The 16,858-nt window shown below is 26.5% G+C and overlaps 3 protein-coding genes across 10 annotated transcripts in view; 1 reads left to right on the top strand and 2 right to left on the bottom strand.

Moving 5' to 3' along the window:
- LOC102680087 (huntingtin) overlaps positions 1 to 8,943 on the bottom strand; it is a 10,587-nt gene extending 1,644 nt beyond the window's left edge. Inside the window, exons 1-10 of one of the 3 annotated variants that reach the window (XM_031511753.1) lie at positions 8,684 to 8,943; positions 8,219 to 8,399; positions 7,860 to 8,138; positions 7,643 to 7,784; positions 7,008 to 7,583; positions 6,339 to 6,928; positions 5,950 to 6,263; positions 4,527 to 5,840; positions 420 to 4,455; positions 93 to 298 (exon numbers count right to left, since the gene is read on the bottom strand). In XM_031511753.1, the coding sequence (XP_031367613.1) occupies positions 93 to 298; positions 420 to 4,455; positions 4,527 to 5,840; positions 5,950 to 6,263; positions 6,339 to 6,928; positions 7,008 to 7,583; positions 7,643 to 7,784; positions 7,860 to 8,138; positions 8,219 to 8,399; positions 8,684 to 8,772 (7,727 nt within the window). In that variant the 5' untranslated portion in view covers positions 8,773 to 8,943. Of the gene's footprint in view, positions 1 to 92; positions 299 to 419; positions 4,456 to 4,526; positions 5,841 to 5,949; positions 6,264 to 6,338; positions 6,929 to 7,007; positions 7,584 to 7,642; positions 7,785 to 7,859; positions 8,139 to 8,218; positions 8,400 to 8,683 lie in introns of those variants that run through there. The other 2 variants (XM_006618282.2, XM_006618283.2) reach the window with 2 other exon arrangements.
- A 4-nt stretch (positions 8,944 to 8,947) lies between these two features.
- Positions 8,948 to 13,383, top strand: LOC102680300 (putative leucine-rich repeat-containing protein DDB_G0290503). Of its 6 annotated transcripts, none has more exons than XM_031511755.1 (2): positions 8,948 to 9,093; positions 10,411 to 13,383. In XM_031511755.1, exon 2 carries the CDS (start codon positions 10,440 to 10,442, stop codon positions 13,158 to 13,160), a length of 2,721 nt encoding a protein of 906 aa, XP_031367615.1. In that variant the 5' UTR covers positions 8,948 to 9,093; positions 10,411 to 10,439; the 3' UTR covers positions 13,161 to 13,383. The 6 variants fall into 6 exon arrangements, with proteins under 6 accessions (XP_031367615.1, XP_031367616.1, XP_031367617.1 ...); XM_031511756.1 differs by lacking the exon at positions 8,948 to 9,093 and adding an exon at positions 9,198 to 9,217; XM_031511757.1 differs by lacking the exon at positions 8,948 to 9,093 and adding an exon at positions 9,722 to 9,740.
- Positions 13,384 to 14,145: 762 nt separating this feature from the next.
- LOC102679746 (beta-1,4-galactosyltransferase 7) lies at positions 14,146 to 16,162 on the bottom strand. The gene is made up of 5 exons (XM_006618279.2): positions 15,414 to 16,162; positions 15,127 to 15,338; positions 14,824 to 15,047; positions 14,585 to 14,731; positions 14,146 to 14,478 (listed from the first exon to the last, which is right to left on the bottom strand). The coding sequence occupies exons 1-5, from the start codon at positions 15,559 to 15,561 to the stop codon at positions 14,187 to 14,189; spliced, it is 1,023 nt and encodes a 340-aa protein (XP_006618342.1). The 5' UTR covers positions 15,562 to 16,162; the 3' UTR covers positions 14,146 to 14,186.
- Positions 16,163 to 16,858: the final 696 nt, after the last annotated feature.

Raw genomic sequence — 16,858 nt, 5'->3', positions numbered from 1 at the left:
ATTAAATAAGCAATTAATTTCGGCAAAAAAAAAAAAAAAAGAAAAAAGTACATATAAATCAGAATAGAAAATGATAAAAATTCTTGTCTTACCCGTTCAAATCTTGCGCGTCAAGATGTTTCTGTATATATTCTATCGCTAACGGATGTATAATATTCATCGTCTCCTCGCAATTTGCAAGCACAGCGCTTTGTAACAGGTACAACGAGCCATGAAGGGCGGATACTTTTGCAGGTAAGAAGTTCGATTTGAGATTTGCATCTACTAAACGCTTCACTTTATCCAACGTTTCAAAATCCTTAAAAGCACAATACGTAACAATGAAAAAGAAATAAAATAATAGAAAAATTTTTAAAAATTATATTATGATATGGTCCAAAAAAAAAAGAAAAAAAAAAAGAAATTTGAAGAATACATACCAATGGTGTTAATACTGCAGCAGCTTTACAAACGGAAATTACTAAATATTGATGTAAAATATCATTCTCTGCAGGATGGATTCTGGAGATTTCCAAACACATGTCCAACATCCATTGATACTGAGCTCTTTCGACGAACAATTCCGAAATTGCTAGAATAGACTTGACAGTCTCCGTAAGCAATTGTATAGGTGTATTAGCTTGCGGAGACATCCAAGATGTATAAAGTTCTATTAAGAAACGAAGACATGAATCTAAATCGAGCGACGCTGACATTAACGCATCGTTCCTCCTATTCTTTAAGTTAAGAACAGAGGCGTTCAATTTGTCTTCATACAAGTTACATAATGACCACAAGTAAGAAACGGAAAGTTGACTATACGTATACTTGCTCAAATTCGCAACCCTTTCCACGTTTCCCCGATGGAAGATGTGGTCCATATTTAAACCATAGTTAACCTCCAAGTCGTTCATACACTCGTATTTCCACGTGAGTAAATCTTGAATTGCGTACAACTTTTGTGAGCTAATTTTATGAACAGAAAGCTGAGGATCCCTCGGATGATGAATCACGATACTGGCCTTTGGATTGCCTGGATAAGGAAGAAGCAAAGTATGCAACAGCAATTTCGTTATCGCTTGTACAGCCAAGGTGCTCGCTTGAATTAACGTAGGAATTTCTTCTCTTGATACGTTTTCATTTTGTGACAAATTGAGCACACCGAGAAGGGCCATCCATATTTCTTCGAATTGTAATCGAGAAATCCAGCCCAACAGATTTATCCTGTAAATAAATTGCTCCAAGATTTCCACCTCCTGAAGAAGATTCGACTCCGAGGGTAATAAAGGGAAGTAACATTTAGTTGGACCGGAACCGACAACGTTCCAATTTTGCTTCCAAACCAATGGTGGAGTTAGAATATAAGAATTTACCAGCGGTTGACGACTAATGCTTACGATTAAATCTTGTATCGTGTCGAACATATATCGTGGAATATTTGTCGACGATGATTGTTCGTTTTGACATCGTTCCAACCAAGCGATGAGGTTAGCCATCCGTGTGCAAGCATGGGCGAAATCTTTAGTATCCTCATCTTCCAACGCTGGATCTAAAGCACGTGTATCTATAACTGGTAAGGCGTCGAGTGTTGTTAGCAAATATTCTACTATCCTTGTTAATGAAGCAGCACCGCTACAAACCCACGAGTACCTTGTGTTTTCCCCGAAAACTTTGTTAGGGCCAGGATGTTTTAAAATCTCAGATGCGCAACTCAACGCGAGCTCCATGTTCCTTGGTTTCAATTTTTTCACCTTTTTCTCGTCACAATGTACCATCCAGTACGTTAATTCCAAGCATAGAACTGCAAATTTGGCTAAATCTTCTTCAGATTTTTTATCGATTTTCGCTAAATTATATTTGGCTAATTTTGATAATGTTTTCATATATATCTTTACAGCTGGTATTAACATAAAAAGTACGTCCCAATATACCGACTCGTTTAGAAGTTCGTTCAATCGAATCGCGTACTTCAACTCCCTTGAATTGTTATTCGATTGTGTTGGATTGTAAATATAATGCGGTTTAGGCATTAAATCGATGACGTAATGGATATGATCCAATAAGCATTGTTTGGCGGCACTATACAATGGACTAGTTTCAAAATTAAAATCTTTCTCGTTTTGTGCTACACCGAATTCTAATTTTTGGCACTTCTCTACACTCATTCGTACGCCTAATATTATGCATGGCTTCAATATCGCAATATTGAACTCTTTGGAAGACAAAATACCAATGCAATCTTCAAAATCCAAAACTTTTAATAATTGCGCTGCTTCTGACAGATTATAATTAGTATTTGAACTACAACATCGTAATTTTACCTGTGACAAAAACCAATTACGATCCAATTGAATACTTTTCACGGTGGATGGATTAAACGGTCTACATTGATCAAGTTCCAGAGGGGACAAATCGTAATATTGTACTCCTAATTTGTTTAATAAACTGACTAGTCCGCCATGTTTCTTCGCAAGCTTGGTCATTTGAAGTGTCTCCATAATTTTGGTAAAATCATCTTTCGATAATTGTTTCATCACATCCGCTGCGGGCGTAGTCAATAAAATTTCTACTCTTCGACTAGCTATTTTCGCTGCCATCCTTGACAATGCAAGATATTTAGTCGATAATAATCTCGGTATCAATGTCATTAAAACAGCTCCGCTCTGAGAATGATGAGCACCTTCTATACATTGTAAAAGTCGTTTTACGAAACTAGGTGGTGACAAATCTGTGCATTTGGTTGCAATTGCTTGTACTAATAATCCACTAGCTGCAGGATTTCTATGTATAGCTGTTGTCAATAGATCTCTGACAGGTGATTCAATAGCGTTATTCACTGTCTCCTCTGTATGATTAACTAATAACCATGTCAGAGGCTCTGCATCGCATAAAGTTTCGCATACATAATCGCAAAACAATATAATACCACCTTTTCTAATGATCTGAATATTAATGCTACTGTCATAGTTTATATTTTTTTCTTCACTTGGAGGACAATGTACGACGTATTCCGCTCGGCGGGTGCCCAATATCTTCGACCAAAAGGTCATTTCGTTATAGCCTAATAAAGTCATTAAATAAGCCCATTGACAAGTTAATGTTGGACATTTGTTTCCAATGTTTAACATCAAAAAGTTTAGATCAGCAATTGGTAGCTTTTCCTCTTCAAGAACGTTTCGGCCTTGGATCATTTGTATTACAGCATTTGCAACTTTACAATGACTCCCAGACTCGAACATATGAATACATAATTGAAGGAAGAATGCAAATTGATGGATTAAATAATAATCATTTTCTATTGATTCCGAAAATGCAACATATGGATCATTAAGATTAGGATTTAACAATCCAAGAAGATTATAAACTTTGGAACCCACTAAATTAATAACATTAAAAATAAATCTAGCTAATATTCTTTCGGGTGGTACTTTGACAAGTTGACTGTCTAAAACATTTAGAGGATCTGTAGTTCGAGAAGTTTTTGTATAAAGAAAAGATTGTGATAATTCTGAAAAATTTATACTCAAATCAGAAAGTCGCGCAAGCATTGCTTCCTCCTTCGAGCATGCTATCAAAGATAATAAAACAACGTTTACTACCCCTAACCATCGTTTTAATCTCAAATTTGAAGTATCTAAAGAATCGGGTTTAGCAAAAAGTACTTTTAAAAGAGGATCAACTGGTCTAAAAACCGTGGGAGAAATAGCTGCAAACAATTTAACCATAGCTACATGTGCTTTCTCCGATTCTATTCGAATTTTTCCGGCTGCTAACATAGGAAGAACAGAATCCATTGTCAGTCTAGACCATCTTCTCCATTTTTCTTCTCCATTACCATCTCCACTGAATCTAGATTCCGTTAAACATAATGCTAGAAGTTCGATGATTTGATAATATTCCACAAGACGTAAAAGCATTGAAATCAAAACTTCTCTTGTTGTCTCAAGCTCTCTTTGCTCTACTGGATTCAAACTTGCATTTCTAATTAAAAATACATCTTCTACAACCGGAGCAAGAGCCGGTATACAATATGTAAGAGCTGGTTGTCCACTTGCCATAAGTCCATCACATAATTGAATTATCTTTGGAATTCCTATTATGGCTTTTGAATGATTTTTCTCATATGATAAATGAACTAAGAAATTGAAAATCTTTGGTAATAGATCCTCCGTTTGTTTCACATGACCTTCTTCAATAAATTCAAACTGTTTTAATACAAATCCAATGAATATTCTCTCAGAGTCCAGCAAACAATAGTTAACTCTTAATTGCACTAACTGACTAAGTAACATTAATACTTGACACTGTAACGACACGTTGCTTGTTACAGTATATTGTTTCAAGGATTTTATAACCATTGGCTCAAAGAGACGAATAAATGAAGCTACCGAGGTTTTTTGATCAGATGATCTCGATAAATTTTTAAAAATAGAAGAAAATTTTCTATCCCCTTTTCTATGTAACAAACCTATCCATCTGAAATAAAAAATGTAAAAAAATATATTTATACACGCATATATTACTACAATATAATAATATAAACTCACCCAGTATCTGGTTCATTTTCACCCCTGCAATTGTTTCCTATGGATTTTATAGTATCTGCCATTTGTCTTGCAGGACTTTGAAAACAGTAATTATAAAATCCTTTGATATCATCCCATAATATGGTTATTCTGTCCGAATTTTTCTGTATATCTAATTCATTCCATTGTGCATACACATTAGTACTAAATAAACACTTCAATAGTTGTTGAACACATTGAACAGTTGCGGTTGGAGACAACACAACAGTATTTTGTAAATAATATAGAATTTCTTCCGCAATTTGAGCTGCTTCATTAACAGATATAATTTCAAGAATTTGTGAAAGAACGTCTAAAATTGCATTTAGCAGAGACAAATACATTTCGCTAGCATATGGTTCAAGTGTGGCTAAATAATTCAAATGTGCAGCTTTAAGAATTTCATACATTTTCATGTAATGCGATGTAGAAACAAACGCACCCATTTGTTCTTTTCCAAATTTTGAGCTTCCAATTTTTTCTCCTTTTTCTTTCATCTTCGGTTCAGATATTATTTTTTTTTTTGGAGATAACGTTTGCGTGGATGATAAAGATGGTAACGTTGTTTTTGTACTAGTTTGTGTCAATTGTACATCATCAATTATATGAACAAATATATTTAACACTCTCATAATATGTATTAATAACAATTCTATTTGTTTATCTTTAAATGTACCCCACCAAGTTTTAGTTGGATCATTAGGTTTAAAATTACAAAAAGCTAAACCCGATGCAAGATTGCCAGCAAGAAGTACCAAATGTTTATGTGTTAACAAATCTAAGCTTATAGGAGATGACGATAATAAAGGTAGAGCTAAGGATAAAAGACTATTGCTTACGGACGATGGCATCATATCGTTTGTAAAATTTGAATCACTAATATCTAATCGGCTACCGCTTTTTTTATGGGATTTTTTCAACAATGTTTTCGGTGAAATACAATCCCATCCTCTAATATATACTGTAGTGTTGTATACTTCGCTTAAATGAAAAAGAGCTTCACAACAGCCATATACTAAATATTTTGATGATTGTACTCCAAGAATTTCTGCCAACATATTAATTATAATTGACAATGAATATTCTATATTTGGACGATAGTTCATGGCATCATGAAAATTTAAAGCTGTAAATGGCTGTATAGAGGTATTTATAAAGAACTTCTGTTTCTGTTGACAAGAAGATAATTCTACAGAACTTCTGGTTACTGCACTTAAAAATTTTTCTGTATATTGTACAGCTTTTCGCGTAATAACATCATCATGTGGTTGTTGATAATGTAACAAAGGAATACTTCTAAAAAAAATATATATTATATTAATCAAAAAAATTTTAAATTATTAATGTAATAATATAAATACATAAATAAATAATATAAATAAATAATATAAATTTCGACAATTACTTTACAATAGCTTCAGATGCTGCATGTCTAATTCTTTGATCTTGATCACCTAATAGCGTTACAATAACATCGATAAAATGTTTTTGGAACATTGATCCACCACTTATATGTTCTACGGTAACATACGATATCTCACTCAATAATTCCACTAATTTAATTTTCACCAGAAAATATGGATTCTTTACTAGTTGAGGTAATGCAGTTAATACAGTAATTCCATGTTTATTGTCAACAGATTCTAATAATTCTGGTAAACATAAACTAAGTGCTGTTAATGTTTGTCGACATGTAGTGGCAGAATCATCTTCTAAACCCTATTTTAAACATAGATCAAAAATTTCGAACAATCATTAATATTAAAATTAATAAGTTTTAATATAAAAATTTACCTTTAAAAGTAATTTAATCAAATTTTCTAAAGATATAATGCCACGAATTTTATTTGCGATTTCTTCTTCAAATTTTTTAAAAGATCCTCCATATTGAATATATATAGATTTTAAAAATGTACCAATAATAATTGATACATTACCTCTAATTTGAGGATCTGGATGATTTGCAAATAATAAAATATCTGTTATCATTTGTTCATTTTCATTAGAATTTGATTCTTTTGCAAGAGGAATTAAAAATAAATTCGGGCAAAGTCTTAAAATATAAGCCACACAAGTTAAAGCAAGAGATTTTACACTAACACGAAAATATTTGTCTGGTATTACATGACCAATATTGCCAGTTAAAAGGAAAGATGATACTAAATAACGACAACAAAATTTTAAAGACATATCAGAATCTGTAAAAGTTCCAATATCTATTTCCCTTAATGAAAAATCTAGAGAAAGTTTCTTAGGAGAAGCGATAGACGATGCAATTTCCTCGGTACAGTCTATTTCTTTTGCTTCATTTTGTAAATTTGAATAAAATTTCTCCGATTTTTCTATTTCACTTCCAATGTCACTACCTTCTTCAACTGTTTCATCTAGAATAAAATAATTTAAATGATCATAATTATTTTTTAATCAATACAAATCATATTTATATTATAGGTTTTATCTTACTATCAGTTACTCCAAATTTCAAACTATTATAATTTTCTAAAATCTTTCCTTTCATTTCTATAATATTATTTGTACATTCCTTGGGAATTTGTAAATTTTGGACCAAAGGAGGTACAGTTTCAGAATCTAATATCCACTTTTCTATCTTTGGATTTATTTCAGGTAAATCAGAATCAAGTAAATTTAAAGTATAATCAGAATTTTCTTCACAAGCAGTTGCAGTACTAGAAGTACTTGCTTGACTTAATGATAATGTCATTTCATTTTGATTCAATGCTATTCTGCTATGTGTTATACCTTGATTCGATAATAATAATGATACTAAAACTTTTGAAGGTGATTTTAAAAACTGTGTCAATGTTTCCAAAATAGCATTTATAACATTGTGATCAGAATGCCATTTTGTATAATGTAAACATAGTTCATAAATTTGTAATAAGGTATCTGTCTGAACTATGTCATCATCTTGAATTTCTGAAGAGTTGCATATATGTGGTAAAATTATTCTTATACAACCAAATATACCAATAATGGTTGCTATACGACTTTCATCTTCATTTATAGGCACTACAATAGCTGAAAAATGTTTAATTTATAAAAAATATATTATTTAAATATAATATTTATAAATTTACCTAAAAGATATTTCAATACATAATTTAAAAAAAATTGTGGTTTTCGACAATTTAAACATGTTGCTAAAATCATATTTGCTGCAGCTCTACGAAATGCTGCTTGTACAGAAGATACATTTTCAAAGAATGCTTTCAATAATGTCTAGAAAAAGAAATCATAGACATATATTTATTAATGTCATGCATATTCAATTATATGGTAAACATAAGACATTACCTTGACATCATTGTCTGTCATAAAAGGCCCTAATGCTTTCATAATTAATGGTAATGATTGTGACAGTGTTTCAATTACAGATTCCTCAGATCGATGTGCAATAGTTACTATGCATGGTATCAAATTAAATACGTATGCTTTTCCTCTTGTAGGGCGAATCATATGACTGAGGAGTCCAAATCTCCAAAGAGCAGCCCTTAATGTTCTAGCAGGTCCATTTCTTTTTATTTCATTATAAAGTTCTATTTGAATTTTAACAATATTACTGTCAGCCATTGCCTTTCAAATAAAATAATTATTAAAATATATATAACTCTGTTACAATTATTATTAAAGGTTATAAAACTTAAATATTATACCCTTATAATTTTATTTAATGTTTCATCTGCTACCATTCTGACATCAGATTCATCATCATTACACAATATCAGTAATGTTTCAATTGAAAGACTAAGTACCTGAGGAAATTTGGCTGCTACTTTAACAGTTGGTGAACATATTCCTTCTGTTATTGTCATGCAACATGTTAATTTATCTTTCCTTTTTGTAAAATAAAAACATATATATATATATATATTTATATATATTTAAAATAAAAAATACATTAAATATTTTTATTAAATTATATAATTTTTTTATTATGTTTATTATATATAAATGTATTAATTTTATAAATATATTGAATGAAGTATACAATGTTTTATCATATATATTTAAATATAAATTAAATATAAATAAAAATAATCCTTTAATTTATTAATTTTTTTATTAATGTATTTATAAAATCATTTTAATTATTAAATGATAAAAATTTATTCTTGTACCTTGCATTCGAATCTGACAGAAGAGTGTTCGACTCTTGAGTTGATTTTAAAGCTTCTATAGCTTTTAATACATTATTTAATGTTGTCATTTTGCCAAATATAATTTAAAAAATTATTCTTCGCTTTTTACAAATCAATGAGTTTTAACAAATTACATTTTGATAATGTAGGCCGAATTTATGACAGACACATCGTACATATATATAAAACTACATGCTGCTCAGTACCATATTTATTTGTGATTCAAACGTCACACTAAAAACAATTCCCCAGTCTTTAATTAGACAATAGAATGAGGCATAAGAAAATTGGTGAACTCGACGTTTAATGCGTATTTGCCGTTATTCTTAAGAGTAAGAGCCACCGTTTAAATACTAACCCTATTGTATACAGGATAAAATGAATACAATGTACGTATAATCTTCTATTTCTATTTAAAAACCTGGTAATATTAATAATCCAGATTATATTGATATCAATATATACAAGATAAAAAACATTAATGTTATTTAAGTAAAAAAAAAAAATGAAAAGGTAGATATAATACATTATATATAATGAATATAAAAATATGTTTGTAAATAATTCACCTGATTAATTTTTGAAAAATGTAATATAATTAATAATTTATATATCGTGCAAGTTATTATAGAATTTATATATTCTTAGATTTTTTAATAAAGATAATAGATAGAAGAGTGAATTAAGAATAATATTTAAGAGGCATGTACAATAAGATTAATTAATATAGATGGTATTATTAATAACGTAGATAGAAATATATTTAATTTATTTTGACAATAGAAGATAACAATTAACCTATTTATTATTCAATTCTTAGGGTAGCCATATTACGTTGGAACATTTCGATTGCGTAGCGAGCTCGAAATTTATCTCAAAATGAATTTACTATTGTCAGTGCAATATAAATTCATGGTTTGAGGATTTAGTTTTTAAATTTTTTTTTTCATTTATATTTATTAAATAAAATATATAAATTTTTATTAATATCAATCTTTTACAATTTGTAACTAATATATTAGTAAATTTATAAATTGTAAGTTATAACTTGTAACAATGAACTGCGAATAGAGTTGGTGAATAAGAAGAACAAGTTTCGCCTTCTTTCATATCGTATATTACCGGCAAAAGAATTGTAGTGTGCAAAAAAATATTTATTTCCGTTTAATTAATAAAATTTAATTATTTTCAAGAATAATTTAACAAAACATACATAATAATATAAATATATATATATAAATATATATATATATTAATAATTTTTAAACATATTTATTAATAAAACATAATGTAAAACGCATTGTTAAATAGAATATTTACAATGTTTTGTATACGATCCATTAAACTCTTTCAAATATTATTTGACATAAAAACGCTAGTTACGACTCGAGAACAAAGGTTTGATTTACATAAAGGAGTATTTCTAATTACATTTTCGTTGTTTTTTTATCCAAAAATTAAATTATAAATATTTTTAGCATCTGTTATGTATTTTTATTTTCAAAGTTTTCTTTAATTATGCAATATAAAATTATTTATTAAAATATTAAATTATTAATATATTGTTTATAAAAATAAATATTGATTTTAATAATTTTAATTATTTTCATATATATGAAAATGTATATTCTGAATTAGGTTAGATAATAAAAAATGAATTATTCAATTTATTTTTATATTATAAATTCATTGTTTATAATTTACAGAATCTTTAACAACTTTTGGATGTCTAAATATGCCAGGATGTGCAGCAGTTGGCTGCAACAATCGTAGTGAAAAAGGTTATATTATGAAATGTTTTCCACGTGATCCAAAATTAAGGAAAATTTGGCAAGAACGTGTTGCTAGAGCTGATTGGGAACCATCAAATAATTCATTCCTTTGCCACGTACACTTTGAACCTCAAGAGTGGTCTATAACACAAAGTGGAAGAATTAGATTAAAAAAAAATGCAGTTCCTTCCATATTTACTGTGACATCTACTAGAAAATCTCCTAAAAAAAGAACTAAATTATTTGATAATATAGGTAAAAACATATTACAAGGTGAATATAATATAGAATACATGGAAAACGATATTGAACATTTGTCTATTGAGCATTTAGAAGAGAAAGAATTGGATTTTCAGGAAACTGCTGAACCATCTATAGAACAATCTATTAAAAGTAATTTTAAATCTACCTATAAATCTATAGGAACTAAAAAAGAAGAGAATATTAATGTTGATCATCAAAAACAAAATATTGTAATGATTGCTGAAGATAATCTTACTGATATTAATAGTTTAATGGAGCAATATAATTTTGAAGTGCAATCAAATGATAATAAAAAAGAAGTTGGATTATCCTTAATTATGGAAAATTCAGAAACTACTCAAATACCAACCATTACTGTGAAAAATGAAATTAAAATAGAAGTTATGGATCATAATACATTTGAAGATAGTTATGATGAAATTGAAGAAAAATTAAAACAAATTTGTGATGGTGGAATTACTGAAGACGATAATTATAAAAATGAAAATGAGAAAAAATTAAAAATTAAGAATCAAAAAGAAGATGAAATTGAAGAAAAAATGGATACAAATAGTGAGTATACTAATGATGATCATAAAGTTGTTTCATCAAAAAAAAATGAAGTTGGACATATACTTACGGAGAAAGAAGAAAATGTAGAAATAATTTTTGGTACTGAAAGTGGAGATGAAAAATCATCTATGTCTCAAAATATATCAAAAATAAATAAAATGGATAATAATACTTTGAAACATGATGAAATAAGTATTAAAGATGAAAAAAAGATTTTTAATGAGGATATAGAAGAAAATTTCACTAAAGATGAAGTACATGTTATACCAAATATAAGAGCAGCTATGAAACGTAAAAGAAGAACTAGGGAAGAAATAATGAAATCAATAAAAAAATCAATTAGAAGTACTTCAGATCAAGATGTTAATTCTTCAAGCAATAGTGAATTATCTGAGCAAGATACAGAAATCAGAAATGAATTATCATTACTTTCACAGGATATAAATGATGTTTCTAAAAATGATATAGAAGTAGAAACTGCTAAATTTGTTATCAAAGTAACTGGTGACCCTGATGATGTGACTGAAATTATTGAAGAATTATCGTCTAATACAATAGGAACACAAATATCAAAAGAATTTAGTTCAGTTTCTAAAAATGAAGATGATGATACAGTTGTCACATCTGTTATAACAGTATTATCACCTAAAAATCTTCAAGGAATTATTAATGGAGATTTTAATAATCCATTATTAAAGGATGATTATATAACTTCAAATAAAAAAGCATCAATAATATATATGAATCAATCTCCTTGTGAAGAAATTATAAATTTAAATCCAATTCATAGTTCTAAAACATATTCTTCCTGTTTTAAACATATATATTCTGATGAAGAAGAAAGACATAAAATGGGGATTAATTCACCATTACAAAATTGTAATGTACAAACTTCTATGGAAAATAATACTGGTTGTGTTTCTTCAGATTATGAAGATCTCTTAGAGAGAATACAAATTCAAGAAGATGTGATTACAAAATTAACTGATCAATTAATTATTTATAAAGAATTAGAAAACAGTATGAAAAATAAAAATAATGAACATGAAATGTTAACCAGAGAAATAGAATCTTCTAGAATTAATACAAGATCAAGTAATACACAATCTTCAATTATTAATAAGAAAAATTTAGAATCTAAACAAAGATTGATAGAAGATTTATCAAATAGAGTGAATTATTTTGAAGAAATGAATAAGAAATTAATGAAAACTGTAACATTGGAATCTCAACAAAAAAGAAAGCTTGAAGGACAAATTAAGCAAAAAGATAATCGAATAAAGGAACTTAATTGGAAATTAGAAAAAGCCTCAAAATACCTTGAAAGAGCAGAGAAAAATACAAATACTTATAGAAGGAAAATGTTAAACATGCAAACTATTATGAGAAGAAGAAAACTTTTAGATGAGAAGATGAGCAAATTTAATGAAATGTTAATAGAAACTTCTAAACAAGAATTTTCGGAAAAGGTTTTATCTATGGCAGCAGAAATTAGAAAAGTTTGTGGAAGAAGTGGATATGATAAATTGCTTTCTTATGGATTTCCATTACCACCACTATCTGTTTTAAGAAAAGGAATTCTCAATGAAGATTTCACAGATCTCAATAAAAGTGACATAGATGAAGCACAAAATTCTATAAATATAAATGTTAAAACAGAAAAAACACATGATATAAATAATGAATCTGAAATAGATGAAAAAGATACAGAACTTCTAGATTCTGTTAATAAAGTGACTGAATATGAAAGTGCAGAAACTGTAACAGGAACTGTGCAAGATATTTTTGACGAAAACAATGATGGTGATGATTTTAGTACAAATGAACTAAGAGAACATTTTATTTTACAACTAAATGCAGTTATGTAGCCATAATTTTGTATTTTAAATCATTTTTCTTTTATATCTTAAGAACTGTAATATTAAGTCATAAATACTTAGATAAAAGTTCTTCTATCATTGTACTATATGTACCATTGTGCTCTTAATAATTATATTTATTGTACAGTATCATCTGATGTTCTTACTTCAAATGTAAATATATATAAAAATATTATTATACATGTATAATATAAAAGACCATTTTAATTAATTGCAGTATTAAATCATTGCTCATGATTAATTTTTGGCATAATGGTCTATCTTAAAGTTATATATGTTTTACTTACTGAAATTAAGATTTATATTTTAACCTTTTCACAGTGAATTCTAGAGAAATACTGACATAAGTTGTTAAAAATAATTATATAATTATATTTCATATTTTAAATTTAATTTTATTATGCACAATAAAATTATTAAAATTTATTGGTTTTGAAAAATTAAAATTATGTTTTCTGTATTTAATATTAAAATTAATAAAAAAATAATTATTTTTAAATTTATATATTTTGAATTCCTTGTAATTTTTTTTATATACTGTTAAAAGGTTAATAGTTAAATAAAAATAGATCTATTACAAACTCTCTCTTTTCACATTTATCATTGTCAATAAGATATCGTAATATTTATACATCAATAAAGTATTAAAGATGTACACAAATTTAATTATACTATTAAAAAATAGTAAGAATAGTAAAATTGAAATAATTATCTTATATAATTATTATAAATAATACTTTTACATAATTAAGTTTTATGCTTATTTTATGCTAATTACTTAATATGTGATCATTGAAACTATTTATATTATATAAGATATGTAATGTGTAAGTAAATAATAATAGTAATGTATTTAAAGTATAATTATAAATTGTAAAAAAAATATATTTGCCTCATTTGGATACATATAAAATAGAAAAAAATGTATAATAATAAATACACTTGATTATATGTGTGATTATATATATATATATTTTCTTTTTTTTTTTTTTAATACAAGTTTTGTCAGAATAATTATAATCCAGTAGCAGATTTATTATTTATAACTTTCTTTTTTTCCTTTGATTTTCCATCCTTAGATCCAGTTACTTTATCACATTCACACCAAGGTGTAATCATTTTATCACACATTAGGGAAATATTAAGAACAGTTAATGGAGTATTCTCGATAGACATTGTGATTGTGCCTAATATTTTATAAGAAACATTATTTAAACCAGTTTGACGATCTCGTTTTCTAGTAACTTCGCGTTGATTATAACATTTTATCATATCTCTTTTCCTATGATTTCTATCATGTATATGTCTAAAATAAATAATAATTATATAATAATTAATTTAAACATTTATATTAATATTTAATACATATTTAAAAAATATGTATATACATTGTCTATAGATATGCTTCTTACTTAAATGTATTATGTGTTCCAGTAGATATATTTTGTGGTCTTATAACAGTTAGACCAGCTTCTTTTAATCTAACATAGAATTCATCATCTTCAAGACCCCATCCCCAATATTTATTAGACATTCCATTTACTTGTATAAAATGTTCTCTGTAAAAATATTTTTCTTGTTTAAAATAATTTATATATTTATATATATATATATTTTAGTATTTTATAAAAATAATTGTTATAATAAATACCTTTTAATAAGTAATATTCCACCAACAAAAGTTGAATAATGATATCTAGGATGTAATTCTGGAGAAGATACATGGAAAGGACCCTTATTTGGGAAAGAATATAATAATTCATCATTTATTGGCAACAAATCTACATCATGTATAGCTATATAATCAAATTCTTTATTAATTTCAAGAAAACCTACATTTATAAGAGAGGCTCGATTAAATCTAAATCTATCAATCTATAAAATTAAAAAAAATGTTATTATTATATTTAAATAATAATTAAATTTATCAATAATTATATTGATCAAAATATACCTGATTAAGTACAAATATATGATAATCTATATTTTGTTTATCTAAAAATTGTTTTATGTGAGGAGCAAATGTTAACAATTCTTCAAAGCGATCTCGAAATGGCACAAGTATAGCTAAACGATGTAATGATTTCTTATAAACTTTCACAGCATTATTGTGCTGTTTATGGTTATATTGATTTGATTGAGTAACTATTTCACATTTGCATTCATCTAAAATTATAAAATTTAAAAATTTTAAAATATTGTTAAATATTTCATAATTCATTATTAAAATTATAAACTTACCAATACTCATAGGTGCAATACTTATCAGACATGAAATAATGAATGTGATTAAAATACAAGCAAATATATATTTAAATTTTATATTCTTCCAAACTATTTCCATACCGAATAATAAATTAAGTAAAATATCTTCAATTTCAAAATACATAAGATATTCATTGAACAGTGTTAAAAAAGATTTATTATTATGGTAACATTTTTTTATTCTAAGAAAATTAATAAAATATTAAATTTTTTATTCTTTATCTTATTTACAATAGAGTATAAATAAAATTAATATAAATTGCAATTTACATATTTAAAAATTATCGTTGCATCGATTTATTAAATGTGATCTTTGATATCACACTCAAATATTGAACAATTGTAACTTATAAAAGTTTGTTCTTACATACTTTTTTATAGATTATTAAATAAATTCGACAGTCGATCTTTATTTAATACCATTTTTCTTTGTTTGCAATAGATTCATTGGTTATTGAATCGAAGAGATATTTTTTACATAAAATATATATATTTTTTATTTGATCACATTTATATTTATGATACGTATTTAAATTTATTTCGTACATCATTGTATATTCAATATTATTCTATTGAATAAACAAATAAGATTTATGCTGACACTAATAATAATTACGTATATTATAAAATAAATTATATCATTTGTATAGATACACACAAGCGACACGATATCGTTGCGAGTTTGCAACGACATGACAGTCGGAACGATCAAGTGCATTGTATTATTAGAAATATAAATCCTATAATATCATTCCTATGCATCAGACTTTTGACTTATAATGTTTAGTACATACTTTGATACGTTATAATATTTAATATTTAAAATGAAAAAAAAAAAAATATTGTAGTTTAGAAAAAAAATAAAAACTTCTATTATTGATAATTTTGAAGAACAAATTTATTTTTGCTTAAACTTTTGAATTTTAAACAAATAATCTTTTTAAACTTGTAATAATTTAATTTATTTAAAAATAATTAAAATAATGATAATTATTATTATTATTATTTAAAATTAATTTACAATTTTAAGAAATATTAATATTAAATTTATAATAAATTAAATTATCATTTATACGACATATAAACAACCAAATTTATTGGATTTTAATAAATCTTTTAATATGTCTTATATCTTTTAATAAATCTTTTATATTCATTTTATTGTTTTGAAGAATTGATATATAACAAAAAAATATTTTTACATTAAATATTAGATAATTAATACGCATAATATTTTATTTCTAAATCATCAAATAAAAATATTTTAATATTGTTTTAATTAATAAATAAAATATTTTATAAAAAACAAATAAATTACAAATATAATTTAACATCAGAAATATTCAAGAAGTACGATTAACAAATTTATAATTAGTTTTATAACATTATATTACAATAATATACATTAAAATAAATACATA

The sequence above is a fragment of the Apis dorsata genome, unplaced genomic scaffold (genome assembly GCF_000469605.1).
Source record: "Apis dorsata unplaced genomic scaffold, Apis dorsata 1.3 scaffold_347, whole genome shotgun sequence".
Lineage (NCBI taxonomy): Eukaryota > Metazoa > Arthropoda > Insecta > Hymenoptera > Apidae > Apis > Apis dorsata.
The sequence above is the reverse complement of the archived record's forward strand: the minus strand, read 5'-3'. Positions and strand labels throughout refer to the sequence as shown.